The sequence below is a fragment of the Cyprinodon tularosa genome, unplaced genomic scaffold (genome assembly GCF_016077235.1).
Source record: "Cyprinodon tularosa strain WSP-4 unplaced genomic scaffold, ASM1607723v1 ctg119, whole genome shotgun sequence".
Classification (NCBI taxonomy): domain Eukaryota; kingdom Metazoa; phylum Chordata; class Actinopteri; order Cyprinodontiformes; family Cyprinodontidae; genus Cyprinodon; species Cyprinodon tularosa.
Window position 1 is genome coordinate 488,531 of NW_024037992.1, and position 13,769 is coordinate 502,299.

Here is a 13,769-nt window from a genome sequence, read left to right on the forward strand (position 1 = left end):
TAGAAGTTGATATTTAATGTGAAATTTTTACCTAACAATGTAAGGTAATCTTAAAAAGCAAACAAATTTTGTTTTAATAATTTAATCTAAATTGAGTTTAGTATATTAATTACTTTTTCTTTTTTTTTCTTTATTGCAGTTTTAGATTTTATATTTTCAGATTCAAATCCATTTCTTTCAGTTTCTATTTTTTTAGTTTCAAATTCACTTTTTCAGCTTTGAGATCTTTTTAAATTTTTTTTTTTGCATTTTACATTGTCAGTTTTTTTCACCTTCAGATTTTGACCCTAATCTGACAGGAGTGGGCGGGGAAACGTGATTGACAGTTTGCAAAATGTCCTGTTCCATGTTGCATTTAACTATTTATCCAGTGTTTTCACAGGATTTTCCCAAAATCTACAGAGAATGTTGGAATTCCCACAGTCCATGAAGGCAACATGGAACGGGACATCTCTCCAGCGCCGCTGCAAGCTTTCAATCACGTTTCAAGATTGGGGTCAAAATCTGAATGAGAAAACATCTTAATTGAAAGTGTAAAAAAATTCCTGAAACTGAAAAGGGAATTTGAAACAAACAAAAAAAATTGAAACTGAAGAGGGATTTGAAACAGAAAATCTAAAACTGCAATAAAGAAAATAAATTTCAAGCTGAGGGGAAGAATTTAGATTCAATTCTTATTAATTTATGTTTCCTGTTTTAATTTCTCAGATAAGGTAAAATATCACCTTATACTTTATTTTTAACTTTCATATTTTACTAAGATTTATAAATTTACAAACATTTTGACCCCTTTCTGACTTCATAATCATTGCAGCACTTAAAGAAATGGAAATCTCATGAGAGCTGTACAAATCAAAATGACTTTCATTTCATTTATAAAACAACAGTAAAGTTCGTCTGAGGCTCTAAGTGGAGGAAAAGCTTCTTTATTGAGTTTAGAGTTAACACAATAAAGCTTCTGGTACAAGCTTTGGAAGAGTCTTGTTTTTGGGTTTTTTCTGTGGATTTTTGAACTAAATTCTTAAAGAGTTTTTAAAATTCATCATCCGATTCTTCGTCCCAGCTGCACTTTTCCTGACTGGGTTTGTCAAACTCCACCTCCAGGTTATACACAAAGTCCGGGTCATCTTTCCACTTGCGGTTCCTCTCAAACAGTGTGTCCATCTGACCCTTTTTGCGCGCTAACTCCTCGTCATCTAGCTTGTTCAGATCTTCCTCTGGGTCCAGTTGGAACGAAGCAAGACTTTCCTCCAGGCTCAGACCGCGCATGTGATCTCGCAGGATCATCAGGAGTTTCTCCAACTGACTTTGAGGTACTTGATCCAGATACTCGCGGTGCCTTGGCTGGTTTTTCAATCTTTCAGCCGCCATGCTGCAGTCTGAAAAATAGACACCATCACAAGATATGAGTTCCAGGGAGAAAAAATAAAAAATAAGCATACCTCTTCTTTTTTTATATTTTGTCAAAACCAAAAACTTTATTGCATTTTACTGTGGCAGAACAACACAAAATAGTAAATAACTTCTAAATGCCATAACCAGGATGAAACATGGCAATAGCAGCATCATACTGTGAGGATAGTCTTCTTCTACAAAATAATGAAGCTGAAAAGCCCTTTGCACTGTACTGGAATCCCCTATTTTACAAAGATAAAAGTAAAGTTTCAGTACATAGAAAAGTAAATTAGAGACATATTTCAAAAATATACCCATTAGTAATAAGAAGGGGGGATTTACCATTAGGCAATTGCCTAGGGCCCCATGAAACTCTGTTTACATGTATGATAATACATAATAATACATAAATACAATAATACATAAATACATGTTAATAATTCCTTATTTGTGAACATTAATTATTCGCTAAAATGCCATCAGAAAGCTTAAACCAGGGGTAACCAATAAAAAAATCAGCGGGGTCCGAATAAAGAATATCATCAACCAGCAAAGGTCTGGAGACATTTTTAATTATAATCTGTAATTTTAAACAGAATTTAACACCAAGTGTTTTTTGAATTAGGGAACAAGAATTTTTTTTTTTTGTTTGGTTTATAGATAATTTCCTGATTCCTATATTTTCTCAAACCCCTGAACTGATGGTTTGTTATTTTCTTTCTTTTTTCTGTCTTAATGTTGGCAGTGGGCTTTAGGCTGCCCTGCAAGGCTTTAAACCTGGGTTTAACCGGAGACTAAGCCATTCTCAAGCACATATCAAGGAGCTCATTCTGAGCCTGGATCCAGATTGATTGTTGATTCTGTTCATGGTGGAGAATCCTGCTTCACAGCAGCAGGTTGAGCCAAACATCCTCTAAATGTGCAGGGTCATCTTTGAGCACGCCATTTCACTTTTCTTTCACCAGTTCACCGCAGTTCTTCCAGCAGTCCACACTTTCTCTGCTCTCTTTTTCTCATCGTCTTCTCCTTCTTTCCCATCGCCCGGCTTGCCACAGGTAGGTCTCAGCCCCCATTTGAAAACAAACCATGCAAAGAGCAGTGTTGCCAACTTAGCGCTTTAGTCGCTATATTTAGCCACTTTTCAGACCCCTCTAGCACTTTGATTTCTAAAAAGCTCCTAGCGCCAAATCTAGAGACTTTTTTCCGCTACTGGAGACTTTGGAGACAACATCTAAAAGCAGCGAACTCTGCTCTCCAGAGCGAGTAGATTGGTAACCCCGCCTCCTGCTCTCCTCTACAGGTGCTGGTCATAAAATTAGAATATCATGAAAAAGTAGATTGATTTCAGTAATTCCATTTAAAAAGTGAAACTTGTATATTATATTCATACATTACATACAAACTCATATATTTCAGATGTTTATTTTGTTTAATTTTGATGATTACAAATGACAACAAATGAAAATCTCAAATTCATCATATCAGAAAATTAGAATATTACTGAAGACCAATAAAAACAAAGGATTTATAGAAATGTTGGCCAACTGAAAAGTATGAACATGAAAAGTATGAGCATGTACAGCACTCAGTATTTAGTTGGGCCTCCTTTGGCCTGTATTACTGCAGCAATGCGGCGTGGCATGGAGTCGATCAGTCTGTGGCACTGCTCAGGTGTTATGATAGCCCAGGTTGCTCTAATAGTGGCTTTTAGCTCTTCTGAATTGTTGGGTCTGGTGTATTGCATCTTCTTCTTCACAATACCCCATAGATTTTCTATGGGGTTAAGGTCAGGAGAGTTTGCTGGCCAATTAAGAACAGGGATACCATGGTCCTTCAACCAGGTACTGGTAGCTTTGGCACTGTGTGCAGGTGCCAAGTCCTGTTGGAAAATGAAATCTGCATCTCCAAAAAGTTGGTCAGCTGCAGGAAGCATGAAGTGCTCTAGAACTTCCTGGTATGTGGCTGCGTTGACCCTGGACCTCAGAAAACACAATGGACCAACACCAGCAGATGACATGGCACCCCAAACCATCACTGACTGTGGAAACTTTACACTGGACTTCAAGCAACGTGGATGAAGTGCCTCTCTTCTTTTCCTCCAGACTCTGGGACCTTGATTTCCAAAGGAAATGCAAAATTTACTTTCATCAGAGAACATGACTTTGGACCACTCACCAGCAGTCCAGTCCTGTTTCTCTTTAGCCCAGGCAAGACGCTTCTGACGCTGTCTGTGGTTCAAGAGTGGCTTGACACAAGGAATGCGACAGCAGAAACCCATGTCTTTCATACGTCTGTGTGTGGTGGTTCTTGAAGCACTCACTCCAGCTGCAGTCCACTCTTTGTGAATCTCCCCCACATTTTTGAAGGGGTTTTGTTTCACAATCCTCTCCAGGGTGCGGTTATCTCTCTTGCTTGTACACTTTTTTCGACCACATCTTTTCCTTCCCTTCGCCTCTCTATTAATGTGCTTGGACACTGAGCTCTGTGAACAGCCAGCCTCTTTAGCGATGACCTTTTGTGTCTTGCCCTCCTTGTGCAAGGTGTCGATGGTCGTCTTTTGGACAACTGTCAAGTCAGCAGTCTTCCCCATGATTGTGTAGCCTATAGAACTAGACTGAAAGACCATTTAAAGGCTTTTGCAGGTGGTTTGAGTTAATTAGCTGATTAGAGTGTGGCACCAGGGGCCATCAATTTTGAACCTTTTCACAATATTCTAATTTTCTGATATGATGAATTTGAGATTTTCATTTGTTGTCATTTGTAATCATCAAAATTAAACAAAATAAACATCTGAAATATATGAGTTTGTATGTAATGTATGAATATAATATACAAGTTTCACTTTTTAAATGGAATTACTGAAATCAATCTACTTTTTCATGATATTCTAATTTTATGACCAGCACCTGTATCTTGTCTGCTGTCATGATTCATGCAGCTATTATTTCATCCAAATGAAAAATGGAGAACAGATAAGCAGATCATGGCTTGTCTACAGTGAAAAGAAGGACTGGGTTATTTACTTTGGCCTTTTTGGAAACACAGGAAGGAGCAATCAGCTAAGTGAGCTTAGTGCTTGGAAAAAATCTTTCATTCCTTTAGAGACAGCATGAAAAGTCAGCTGAGTACAAAACATAGAGAGGAAAACAAGAAGAAAAGGGACAAGAAGAGAGGGACACAACCTAGAACAGAGAATGGATGTCTATTCTATTAACATTTCTATATCTGGAGAATGGGTCTGTTTGATGTCTTCTCCATTCAGAGGGGCCCCTGCCTGTCTTTGCCTAGGGCCCCACATTTCCTAAATCCGCCCCTGGTAATAAGTATATGTTGGATATATACAGTAGGTACATTTCAAAATGTAACTATTGTTGAAATTTATAGATGATTTTATATCATAGTTGAATTCCAGTGACTATTTTTTTATATATAATTCTAACCAATCGGGTAAAACATTTGACATGATTGTTTAAAATAGTCTTACCAGAATATTTAGAGAAATCTCGCACCGGTATGGATCTTTTCCTGATCTTTTTGGTTTCCGTTTGGACATAAATAAGCAGTATTGAAGGAGGACTGAACACAACTCCGCAGCGTTTGGCCTCTAAACCCATTTTCTTTACGTTTTCTGGAGAAGGTGGTTAAATATGTTCTCCTGCTGGAGCTTAAAAGTTAAAAAAAAATCTTAATTCATCATAGCGATAATATTTCTCACCAAACTCAACACAAAAACACACATTTAAAAACTAAAATAAACACAGGACCTTTCAGGGGCGTTACGATTTATCCCTTACGAGCAGTTTTCAGCAGAGCCTATCTAAAATTAAATAAAAACAGTCAAATAAACCAACGCTTCTTATTTATAAAAGTACATTTATGAACTTTAGTTCAATTCTAATAGATTTTTCTTTTAGAATTCTGGTATTACGACTTCAGAGCGACTTCAATTTGTTGAGAGATTTGATTTATAGTCAGGCAGATTTAAGGCCTCTATAAAAACTACAAATTGGTCCTACCAAATCCTCTTCCGTAAACAGTTCCATTACAAAATCTAACATAGCAGCAGTATGCGAAATACTGTTAAAATACACAAAAGCGTCAACTTTAAAGACTGTGATGTACTTTGAACTGTTTTTTGTGTTGATTTGTTTATCTAAATGTTATTGTTTGGACAGAGAGGGTAAGTAATACAGATTGATGTGAATGCATAGAATATATATATTTAAATAGTGTCAAATTGACTGTAAAGCAAAATAAATAATAAAAAAAGAAATGTATCTCTCTTTACACCCAAATAGATTTAAACATGAGACATTTTATAAACAATTTAAGCCAAGAGCTGCAAAATAACTACAAAGTAAACAAGAAAAAAAATTACTGTATGCTGACTTTTTTCTGATCTTTTTTATCTTTAAAGTGTTCATGTTTGCTTTTGCAGATGATCAGGACCAATGTGCTCTGCTCATAAAGTGGCTTCACTCCTCCTCTGTGTCCCTGGAAGTCAGCAAGAAAGGCTTCCACAGGTATGAGGCTCTCCAACAATCATGATGTGATGAAGTGAATAACAGTTATTATCTCCCCATAATGACCCGTTAGGTGGTGACATGCAGCAGGCAACAAGCGAACAGTTTGTCTCCCATGTTGACATGATGGAACCAGGTAGGACAGGCTGGCATAGAGGTTTGCGTTAGTTTGACAAAGCAACAGATAGATACCTGGGTTAGAGGAGCTCCTCAGCTGTAGATCAAGTTGCTGAAGCTGAATTTGTCAGTTTTGAAAGAAAGGCACATGAAGTCAAAGTTGCCAAGATCTCAGTCCAGTTATGGATCTAAGGGATGACAAATATGTCCGACCCTCAGAAACCTTTTTAACTAACCACAATGAAAGGATCTGCTTATATATATATATATATATATATATATATATATATATATATATATATATATATATATATATATATATATATATATATATAAACTAATTTCCATTGTGTTTTAGGGAGGTGACCACCACTGTTGATGTCAGACCAGAGGCACTAAGCAGTGGTGCCAGTGTTTTGCTGCTTCACAGATGGCCAAGAGGCGTCTTCGTAGATCCATATCAGTTGGCATCGCTAAGTGATCACAGTAACTGGGAGGTAACAAGACGACAAACATGATGCCGTTTATATATCCTTTATAAGTGCATGTTAACGTGTTAATAACTGTATTTGGTCTTATTTCTTTCAGATATTGTTAGATTCAGCCATTGATCTAGAACTTCCGGCTCACAAGACTTCAGGATTTTCTACCTATATGTTTCCCACCACACTACTTCCCAATATCCTAAAATTCAAAATTCCAGTCCACGGGCGCTACCATGAGTCGTCTTTTGCTGGAGAAACATTCACATCCGTTCACTTTGAACCTCCTGAGCTGCTGCTACGGACTAAAAAATGTAAACAATTCATGTTTGTTTTCCATTCTTTTTTTTTCTTTTTTATTATTCTCTTTATTGAAATACCACATATTACAACAAAAACATTTTTTTTTCCTTTTGTACAATCTGTTTTTCTATTCAGTACAGCTCGCCCATCGAACATAGGTACAAACATAGAACCTGAGGTGTTCTTTCATTTTTGTCAAGAGTAAAGAGGGTTGTTTGAAATTAAATAGACAAAGTTTCAAAAATAATTGAAAATTGAATCAATTAGATAAAGGAAGGGCACCTTGAAGAAATGTACGTTTTCCATAAATTCCAATTGTCTTCAAATTTTGATTTCTGTAACCTGATGGAGAAAGTAATTCTTTCCATTATGAATGTTTTGTAGATGATACCATACCAGTCCTCGATGGATGGGCTGCCTGGTTTTAGCCATTTCTTGGTGATTGCTTTCCTGGCTGCTACACTCAATATTCCAAATAAATATTTGGTTTTTGTGTTTGTCTATATTGAGTGTGATATTCCGAAAAGAAGTTCCTTCCAGTTAAAATCAGTTTTTGATCCAAATATAACTCTTAGTTCTGTGCAAATTTTTGCCAGAATATAGTTACAACTGGGCAACCCCAAAAAAGGTGAAAATGATTGGCTTCCTCTGAGCCACATTTCCTCCAGCAGCTGGATGAGCCTGACTGATGGGAACTCTGGGCTGGTGTAATAAAGTACCTACAGAGATTTTTCCAGGCAAAGGTTCTCCATGAGGTTGAGTTTGATATCTTTCACTGAAATTCACTATATTTAAGCCATGTTTGTTCAGGAATAGTCTTATTTGTCTCTTTGTCCCACCTTTGTTTGATATACATTGTGTTTGTCAATTTTGTTTCCTGTAATCCATTATACAGCCTTGAAATGGTTTTGAGTCCAGAATTCTTTGCATACGCACAAACAAACACTTTCAATAATTCATTATCAAACACTTGCTGGACATTTGGGATTAAGTTATTTATATGGTGTCTTACTTGAAGGAATCTATAAAAATCCCTGTCCTTTAATCCAAACTGTCCTTTTAGGGATTAAAAGTCACTCAAAATGCCTTGAGTGAAAAAAGTACAGTATGATGTGAGACCTTGTTCAGCCCATTTCTTAAAAGTCACATCTTGCTTGTTTGGGGTGAAGTCTTTGTTTTCCATTCTTAAAAAAAGATTCAACGGTCTACTTATCGGGCCAGTTCTATTTTTTACAAGATGAATTTATTTTTGTAAGACAGACAGAGAAATTAATTATATTACCTGATTGAAAAAGAAAATGAAGGGATCGTATGTCTCTGACCTGTATGTGATTTAAAATTAAGAAAATTAGCATCAAAGGTTGAACATGCATTTGTAGACTGGAAACTGATAGAAATTCAAGGATTTCAATCTCTGGCTAATTGATTGGTGGATCTTTTTTATGACAAAAAAATCAGATTTTATTTTCACATGCTTCAGTGTTGTGTAGGAAAATGGAAAATAAAGTGCAGATCGAAGTCAAACCTTGTAATTTTCTTTCTTTCAGGCACAGATCTTCACAGATTTGAGTCCTATCCTGTAGTAGATGCTCCCTGCACTGTCAGCAATTCCAGCACATGTTCATGGTTTAAAAAATCTCAGCAGCAGGTGATCTTTCACATACTCTCCATGAATAATTTGGTTAAAAAGAAAAACAAAGAACCCGATTGTCTTATTCTTTCCCTTAATAATTAAAAAAATGTCTTCTTTCCTTTAGGAGGGCAGCAGCATCATCAGTATGATGTTACCAGTTGGTGACGGGTCAGCGACGAAGCTCGTATGCAGCGGGACTCTTCTAGTCACTGGGATCTGCTCTGTGGCGTTGTCTAAATACATTTTAAAACATCGAATCATTTAAGCTGAAACTGTCAACAAAACTTGTGTGCATCAGGTTATAATGTAAAAATAAAGAAAGGTGTCTGGGACAAGAATCATTGTTTGCTGTAAACAAAACACAGAGCTATGCAAGGTGTGAAGCATACTAAGTTCTAACATTAAATTTGCTCCAAGGAGCTTAAATAGTGTTATTTTTTTGGTATTTTTTTCTGATTATTTTTTATTTTTTTTCATATCGGGTAGGGCTGCACCTAACGATTAACCTGTTGAATATTTTTTGATTAATTGATGATGAACAATCGGAGAGCCAAACATTCTTTAAAGAAGGCTTTTTAAGAAATTAAACACGATGTAACTCAAACTTTTCCACTTGAGGCGTTTTGGATAGAGCACATTAGAATAGAATAGAAAATCCCTTTATTGTCCCACAGTGGGGAAATTATGGTGTTTATAGCAGCAAAACGATTATAGAAAAAATGGTCACACAAATGTGGACCTTAGAAAAATGTATAAGAATAACATAATAGTGACGATTTAAAAGATAAACAATAACCAAATAAATCTATGGACATTTGAAAATAGCAGCAACATCAGAGATGTTCCGCTACGTTCTGCTTCCCTATGACTTTACAATGTAAAAACATTCTATTTTTTATTTTATTTTTTATTTAAAAAGACAATGTATAAGGATCAATGAATGCTGATCATTCTCACATATTCTGGAACTGTCCTAAAATTGTTACATTTTGGAAAAATGTAAATGAAACTAAAGAAGATACTGGGATATGATATTCCAATGAACAGTGCGGTGCTTTACCTTTGCATTTTGAACAATATCAAAGTACCGGTAAAAGACAGGTATCTGATTAAGATTTTGTTAATAGCTAGCAAAAAAGCTATCACAAGGAAATGGGGACAGGCAGACCCCCCCCTTGTCAAGAACAATGGACTGAAATAATAGAAGAAATCTACATTATGGAAAAGCTGACACATCGTCTAAGACTTCAACAAACTCAAATGGAGGAAAAGTGGAGGAAATGGACAAGATTCAAGACAAAAGACGGCGACAACGATTAAAAAAAATAAAAAAACTAGACGGGACAAAGGCCAAATAGATGAAAAGCTCCAAAGTGAAAGCTCTATGTTACGTTGAGTTCAATGTATATTGTTCATGTACACTGTATTTGTAAAAAAGTGAAAAATACCAATAAAAAGTTAAATGTAAAAAAAAAAAGCCAATATGTAACATGGATGCATAAACACCTCATTTTATTTCAGATTTAAATTCTGTTTAAAGTAACAATTATAATTAAAAATGTCTCCGGACCTTTACTGGTTGATGATTTTCTTTATGATGATTTTTAATTGGTTCCCCTGGATTAATGGGTCTGTTTGATGTTCTCTATTCAGAGGGGCCCCTGCCTGTCTGTGCTTAGGGCCAAATATTTCCAAAATCCAGCCCTGCTTATAATATAAATATTGTAAAACTTTTTAAATTAAATCTTTAACTTTTTTAATTATTTTTCGTATATAGCATTGAAAGGAGTGCGTGTTGTCAGTGTGTCAGTGTGGGTGATGAGCAGCCCAGGCGGGTTGAAGCGGCCAGGGTTGGGCCGGTGTAGGTACCAGATTGACTCGGGCTGCCAGATTGACTCGGGGGCCTGCGCCTTTTGATGACGTCACAATACATAATTGTTTTAACGTTTGCACAATTGCGCAAAACATTTTGATTGGTCTGGACAGCTTACTAAAGTAATTATAGCGGGGTGTAGGTTTTATTCGAAAGCGGGATTGCTGTTTGTAAACGGACAATTTTACGAAGACATTCTCCATGGTCCCTGCGCCTTCTGATGACGTCACCGAATTCGCCATGGGCCTTGCGCCTCCCGATGACGTGACATTATGGCAATGCCACTCAAACAAACTACATTGAGCCCGCGGTCTGCATTTGTAACGAGAATAAATTCAGGAGAATGAAGCTAAAGGGATACAAAAAATAAACTTGTAATATTACAAAACCAAAAATACTACGAATACAAAGTATATTCAGAGATTAAAGTCCCTCTGATACTGTTTAAGTGACTGAGAAACTGCAGATTTGCCACATTTAAGATGGCGGACGCTCTGACGCATCTCAAAAGGCGCAGGCCCCCGAGTCAATCTGGCAGCCCGAGTCAATCTGGTACCTACACCGGTAGTTCCGCTTCCCCCTGCGCCATAGCGGAATCCTCCAAGGGGCCGAAAACACTGATCCAAAGTTCCACTGTAAATAGTTTAAGTCACTTTTTTTGTAACCGAGGTATTTGTGCAAAGGCCATGCCATTCAGACCACAGATGTGACATCTGCGGCACTTTTAGCGGATTTGTTCTGGGTTTTTTCCAAGCCGTTGAGGATCGTCCCGGAGTGAAGTGAAGCGGTGAGGAACCGTCCTGTGAGCCGCTCCGCCCCGGCAGCCGTTAGCCGGCCGATTCAGGACATTTCCACGGACCGATGTGGCCCGAATATAGCTTATGATGGGCTGTTCAAACTATAAAGTGTTTACAAAAAGTTTTAAGCTAAACTCAGCTAGTTAGCCGATGCTAACTAGCTGCATTAGCATGTCATGCTAACCCTAACAGCTAGCACACTTGTTGGTCAAGCAGCGAATGCTAGTATTAGCATGCTAACGCCCTTGTTGGAGCTCAATTAGACAACATTTAGAGACAAATAAAAGGATATAAACAGTAATGTTAGCCTCATCATCATTTCCTATTTTCCCTCCTACTAAGACGGAGGGAAAATAAGAAATAAACTGTTAAATATCAGCTTCAGAGTCCAGGACACAAAGAGAGAGAAGCCTCCAATGTTTTCATCTCTTCTACTTAAAATCAGGGGTCTTCAATGTTTTCCAGGCCAAGGGCCCCAACTGATGGAGCGGGGACCCACTAATTATATATATATCGTATAAAATAGTGTTCTATCAAACTGGTCACTCTATTACAGATGGAGTAATGTAACTAAAGTAATCCCTCCCTGGGATTATTAAAGTATTTCTGATTCCTGGTTGATGGGACAGGTGTTGTGAATGAAACGGTGCCCAGCTTTAAAGAGCTCCTGTGTGTCTCTGAATGTGAGCATTGATGACTGAAAGACATCTTCTGCCTCCATTTATCTGTTTACTACAGTCTGTTGGATTCATGTTAATGTGGATTTAAAGACATTTCAATTAGTGGAAAAAATTGCAGGGTGGAATATAAAAAATAAAAAAAGCTTTCGTGACCCCCATGCAGGACCTCTGTTGCCCCCTGTTGAAGACCTCCACTTTAGACTGATCTACTTTACATTTATATTACTTTATGGTTTTTAGTTAAAATGTAGACATTTTGACTAGATTGGGAGGAAGCGCAGCTATGACCGTAAATCCAATGAAGCTCTTAACATTGACTCATGCTTTTGCAAGTTTGGAGTTTGTCTCATTTAAGGTGGCCAGATTTTTTTATAAATCCAATCTGGGGACATTTTCAGCTCGTCGATAAAAATAAATACATATTGTGAAAATTAAAATAGTAAACAGGGACAGTGATGCTTTCATTCATTTTTACATATTAATTCATATTTAAAGAACGTGTGTAAAATCCAGGAATTTGACTCTCCTATTTCCTAAGATTAATGAAATGAATCAATCAATAGTGTTTATTAGTGCCACCTGGTCATTCAGTCTTCTGTCTTCTCTCTCCATCTTTTCTTTCTAGCTGACTTCTGCCTGTTTTACTCTAAGTAGATTTTTCTCCCTTCTCTTCAGTGTCTCTATTGTCCTCTGCTCTCATTCAATCTTCTATCAGTCTTTATCTTCTTCCTCTCTTCTTCTATCAATCTTACACTACTGTAAAACCAAAACAGCGGTTTCTGCATGCTCCTGCTCTCTTTCTACCGTAATAACAGTCTACAGGTAACATTTCCCCCGTCATTTATACCAAGGGTAAAGTCAGGGACATTTCCAGGGACAGCTTTAGCCGGGGACAGGTGGTCAAAAACAGAGACTGTCCCTAGAAATGGGGACAGGCTGGTCACCATTACCTTGTTACAGTTTAATCTGATCAACACAAAGTAGGGCAAGATTATTTATACAAATACAAATTAAAGTGTTTTACATGAATTTACCAGTAAAATAGAAGGAGAATAAAAGCAAGTCAAGTTTTAAACATAGAGGTTTTAGATAATATTGAGGCAGAATACAAACGATGCTCAATTTTCAAATATTTTAAAAGTCAAATTCAGAATTTTTGACATGCTGTGAAGTTTTTAAGTCGTACTAAACTACTCCTTTTGGATTAATTTTTTTCTTAAGCTAAATTTCCAGTTGAAAATCTTTGGTAAATCTTAACAACTGCAATATTTAGACTCATTAAATTAATTTTTTTATTAATTCTTTCACAGTCTAAGTAAATATACATCGGAGAATGGTGAAAACCTTTATATTGTAGATGTCCAAAAATGGTTAAAAACAAAAAAGCTGCTGTAATCTTTTTTTCTTTTAAGTGAGGCTTAAATTAAAACAAAAATTGAAACATATAGTCTGTAGTTCAGGTATAAGAAGATGCCAAAGTGGTAATTCACAAAAATGATAAAATAATTACACATGAATCAATTAACTCAGCTGAAAAGTTCCTGATTCCCTTAAAATGTGCCTCACAGAGCAGGAAAACATCTAAAACTTTCAATTAAACAAACATAATTATATTGAGTCTTAATACTGTCTGCATTTTGTGAATGTCCATAGGAATGTTAATTTAATGGAAATACTTGGTAGGATGAATAAAAGGAAAATTAAAAACCATAATGCTGCCTATTTTTCGGGAGTTAGTACAGTATAAGAACAAATTTGTAATTTAGAGAAATAAACTGATAAGAATGAAGATCAAAGATGTCAAAAAGGAGCTGATTAAAGCTAAACTTTTCAAACTTGTGGCTGGAATTGAAGGTAGCTGCTGTTATTTCAGCAAATATTAGTTCAGTTGGAGGGTGAGTACAAATGCCCACCACATAACACTTTTATTTGCAAAAACATAATTTAACTCCATGTATCTTATCTT

At 36.5% G+C, this 13,769-nt stretch overlaps 2 protein-coding genes across 2 annotated transcripts; one reads left to right on the forward strand and one right to left on the reverse strand.

Moving 5' to 3' along the window:
* Window positions 1–906: 906 nt before the first annotated feature.
* On the reverse strand, window positions 907–5,017 carry cep19 (centrosomal protein 19). The gene is made up of 2 exons (XM_038268884.1): window positions 4,880–5,017; window positions 907–1,379 (listed from the first exon to the last, which is right to left on the reverse strand). Exons 1-2 carry the CDS (start codon window positions 5,007–5,009, stop codon window positions 1,033–1,035), a joined length of 477 nt encoding a protein of 158 aa, XP_038124812.1. The 5' UTR covers window positions 5,010–5,017; the 3' UTR covers window positions 907–1,032.
* A 396-nt stretch (window positions 5,018–5,413) lies between these two features.
* Window positions 5,414–8,887, forward strand: pigx (phosphatidylinositol glycan anchor biosynthesis, class X). Its single transcript, XM_038268587.1, has 6 exons — window positions 5,414–5,575; window positions 5,834–5,918; window positions 6,394–6,532; window positions 6,624–6,831; window positions 8,368–8,468; window positions 8,578–8,887. The coding sequence occupies exons 1-6, from the start codon at window positions 5,512–5,514 to the stop codon at window positions 8,716–8,718; spliced, it is 738 nt and encodes a 245-aa protein (XP_038124515.1). The 5' UTR covers window positions 5,414–5,511; the 3' UTR covers window positions 8,719–8,887.
* Window positions 8,888–13,769: the final 4,882 nt, after the last annotated feature.